The sequence below is a fragment of the Heptranchias perlo genome, chromosome 29 (genome assembly GCF_035084215.1).
Source record: "Heptranchias perlo isolate sHepPer1 chromosome 29, sHepPer1.hap1, whole genome shotgun sequence".
NCBI lineage: Eukaryota > Metazoa > Chordata > Chondrichthyes > Hexanchiformes > Hexanchidae > Heptranchias > Heptranchias perlo.
This window is the reverse complement of record NC_090353.1, coordinates 6,715,043-6,719,339: the sequence shown is the minus strand read 5'-3', so window position 1 is coordinate 6,719,339 and position 4,297 is coordinate 6,715,043. Positions and strand designations below refer to the sequence as shown.

The window sequence follows — 4,297 nt, the reverse complement described above, 5'->3', positions numbered from 1 at the left end:
GCTGCGTCGGACCAAGAGACAGATCTTAAAGTAAAACAAACAATAGGAGCAGCATCAAACTTCACCTACTGTCAGTTCGGAGAGTTGGAAATGCGGGGTCTGAATTTCCTGCACAGGAGCCCCTTCTGCCTGAGATTTTTGTTTAAAAGGTGGAATCCCCCCTGTCTAATTCATTCTTGTACATTTTCAATGTATTATTACTTTTAAACACGAACGACCTGTGCAGACTGCAGCTGCCAGACCATATTATTTACAAACAACAGGCTGGGAGTACTAAAGTTTTATTTATATGTTTTTCTCTCTTTGCATTCTAACACTGAGTGTTTCTGTGTGTATGTGTGTGTCATGCCTGGGGTTCTGGGCTGTCCTGGGGTTGTTCCTGCGTCACCTTTGGCATCAGTCCATCTGCAGTGTTGGATTATATTTGTGTGTGTGTTGTTTTGCACCGTCCCTATGGAGACGGAGGAACCCTGACAGCTTTTAAGAAGAGGGGAAGGCGCCTGGAGAAGGTTCACTCGGCCTCTCGCTCTCCCGACCAGTGCTCGCTTTATATACTACTGCTATATTTAGGGCATTTACTCGCGTACGATTCTCATCCTGGACGTGTTTCCTGAGCCAACTGCAATTGGTTCAAGTTCTCGGCTAACTTTCTGATATCCTACCAATCGCAGCCTCCCGCTGCACAACTTAAAACCAGTACTTAACACGAGCTCGCCCTATACCTCTGCTAAAACTCTGTTCCGGAGACTTCTCTTATGCAAGTGGCGTGCAGAGTCCGAGAGCCCAACTTTCATGCAGACTTTTTTTTAAGTTGAAGAAAAAATAACTTCAAGTGAAGTTTGAGAGGCAGAGATGGCTCTGAGCGGCACGATCTTACCGTCCATTGCCACATTTGCAACTCCCAAGATGTTGGACAGGCAGGAATATTGTAACGTAAGTAAAGTTTTAGCAAACGTTATTTTTAACACAGCACTTGGGCATAATGTAAACACACACACATTTCTCTCCTGGTTCAAACACTCATTGAATGCAGTGATTTCAATTTATATCTTTTTAAATATTCTTAAGATTTTTTTTTAAACTTTGCATTAATTTTGCAAAAAAAAAATAAAAATGACCCTAATTTTATTTTTTTCTCTCCTGAATTCATTTTTTTTTTACAGAAATGGAAAAACGACCTTGGAGCCAAGCAGCCACAGACCCATTGCCCAGTGGCGGAATTTATGCAGTATTTGGAGAATTTCACACGGGGCAGCGAAACCGACGATGATCTCAGTTTGCTGGACTTGGATTTTATCTTGTCTAACACCATGTGCACCGAATCTGCCGGCACCTTGGACTATCCCGTGCCCGCGGAAGAAGCCGGCCAATATTACCAGAAGAGCGACCCTCTCGCCTATAACCTGCCCGAGTCCGCGGACCCTCCAGCCTACAGTATGATGGCCGAACTCCTGCGTTCCGATACGGACTACTGCCCGGCCAACACCGTCCAGGGTCGCTTCATGCTCACCCCGGCCTTCCCCACCGAGGACTTTGCAAAGATCCCCAAGATGGAACCGGTCATGGAGGGCTACGGGCCGGCGATGGGCATGATGCCAAGCCCGAGCTGTGTCAGGATCAAACGGGAGGAGCCCGTGTCGTGCATGGTGGCTTACAACGAGCAGCAGCGGCTCAACAACTCCCCGCACCCCGGGGGCAACGTTACCCCCCCGCTCAGCCCCGGCGACCTGATGAGCCCCGAGTGCCAGCAGTCCCAGATGATGTTGCACCCCGCCCTGTCCTACCAGCCCGGCTACCCCTTCGCCCATCAGATGCACTATCCCAACCAGTACGGCCTCTTCGACGATCCGGTCGGTCTCCAGCCTTCCCCGGCCCAGAGGGTCGTGCTGACACCCCCTTCCTCCCCGCTCGAACTCTTGGACAGCAAGCCCAAGAGGGGTCGCCGGTCGTGGCCCAGGAAGAGGACGGCGACCCACACCTGTACCTACGCCGGCTGCGGGAAGACCTACACCAAGAGCTCTCACCTGAAAGCCCACCTCAGGACACACACAGGTAAGGGCGGCCCCATTCAGTCCACCTGCATGCAACTTCTAAAAAAATAACATCTCCTTGCAAATTCAGTAAAGAATTCATTTAGCACCTTGCACGTCCCTGGGACGCCCCCCCCCCAAAAAAAAATCTTTATAGCCAATGAATTTACCTTTGAAGTGTAGCCACTGTTGAAATTCAGTACATTTTAACTGCGTATCGCTGTTTAAATGTAAATTTGCAGCGCTGTTTTGGTATTAACTGGATTTGTAAATATGCAATTGGTTGCAGTTTTATGAGGTTCTAACGATGTCCTGTTGCTTCTCCCCCTCTCCCCCTCTCTCTCTCTCTCCAGGTGAGAAGCCATATCACTGCACCTGGGAAGGATGCGGCTGGAAGTTCGCCCGTTCCGACGAGCTGACCCGTCACTACCGCAAACACACTGGCCACCGACCCTTTCAGTGCCACATGTGCGAGAGAGCCTTCTCCAGATCCGACCACCTCGCCCTGCACATGAAGAGGCACATCTGAAAAAACCCAGAGACTTTTTTTTTTCAAATTTAAAAAAAAAGTTAAAATATTTTCAATAAATGTGTTTTTTCACAACCAAAGACAACTATTGAATAACATACCAATGATGAAAGAGAGCGAGACTGAGCAGTTCATTGGGGATTTGTAGCTGGTTCTACCGCCCTAGAGACGGGGCTGCAAATAAGCCGATCGCAGACAACGTGGGCGAATTGGAACAGGGGACGGAGACACAGAGAGCAGAATCTGGGCATCTCAAGAACTCCCAACACACCAGGGACATTGTAGGGAGAATCCAGAGAAACTGTTATTAAAAGAGAAAAAAAAAGGGAACACGTGTCCCTGGACTTACTGCGTAAATGAATGATTGCGATACAGACAGGGTAAAAATGTAAACAATTTATATGGCAATGTTTACTGCTATTCAATGCCAGGCAAAACAAATCCTGCCATTTGTTAGAAGGGGACGAGGTTACACAAAGAAAGTCACAGATGTTTGTCACTTTCTAGTAACTGAGAGAATTCACTGCCCCCACCCCCGTGTAGCCTTGCAATAAGCTTCGAAACGAATTTATATTATTATTATTATTATTATTGTGTCCTGTTTTTTTTGAGTTGAATTGACCCGCCGATGGGTCCGAGTGAATGTTGAGTTTGTCTGTCCGACGACAGCTGGATGAAGTTTCTCCCCCGACTTCAATCCGGCATAGAGCACAGTGATCGATTCCCACAGTACCTGAGGTGCAATAAGAACATTCGATGTCTGTCCCATCTCCCAGTTACACTATGCAGGGCTAGATGCCTTGTAATCAATAATTGTATTTTCCTGCCTTGAAGTTGATATGAATATATGTATATATTATTTTGTATTAAAATTATTGTATTATGTAAATATAAAGAGACTGGACGAATTTCAACTCTCCGCCTATCCTGTGTGTTTTTTTAAAAGTATATGGAATACCTCATTTCACATTAAATATATATCAAATCTCCTCAGTAGAACAGGGTGGACACAGATCTCCATCACTACACAGAAATATCTAAGCTAATTCATATAATTATAGATATAAATAAAGATTAGAATTAAATTTGCAGGACTTTGGGGAAAGAGCAGGGGATTGAGTCTAATTGGATAGCTCTTTCTAAGAGCCAGCACAGGCATGATGGGCCGACTGGCCTCCTTCTGTGCTGTATCATACTATGAAATGCACAATGACATTTTAGTCAGAGGGTCAGTTGGTTGATTTCAACACCCATTTGGTTCCGTAAGACATCGTTTAGCCGGACAGTAAAGTGCCGAGGAGAGAGTGAGGGTGTAAGGACCCCCCTTCCCAATGTGAAGATAAAAAAAAGTCCTTATTTTAAAACCGAAGGGTTAATCCTTCTCGCGGTTGCTGATGTTTTCCAGCTGTGCCAGGGGATGCCAGGAGTTTGCGGGTTTTTTGCACATATAAATACAAACTGAAACGGGGCTAATTACACACAAGGAAATGAGAAGTCTGCCCGCATCATCTCACTCAACAGACACCGAGTTCAAGACTGCAGAAAATCAATGGATTTCTTAAATTTAAAACCCAGTTTCAAATTAGCGACAGTTACATTCCCCCCACCCCCCACTCCTTAACTTGACTGTCTCATAAACTAACCAATTATCACTGCCCATCTAAACGGACTAAAAATAATAGGGTTCAAAAGAAAGAATTCGGACCAATGGGCAGGACCCATTTGTGAAGGTAGATAA

General features: G+C 45.8%; 1 protein-coding gene across 1 annotated transcript; it reads left to right on the top strand.

The window, feature by feature from the left end:
- Positions 1 to 571: 571 nt before the first annotated feature.
- Positions 572 to 3,473, top strand: LOC137299351 (Krueppel-like factor 2). Its single transcript, XM_067968039.1, has 3 exons — positions 572 to 933; positions 1,164 to 2,052; positions 2,384 to 3,473. Exons 1-3 carry the CDS (start codon positions 853 to 855, stop codon positions 2,557 to 2,559), a joined length of 1,146 nt encoding a protein of 381 aa, XP_067824140.1. The 5' UTR covers positions 572 to 852; the 3' UTR covers positions 2,560 to 3,473.
- Positions 3,474 to 4,297: the final 824 nt, after the last annotated feature.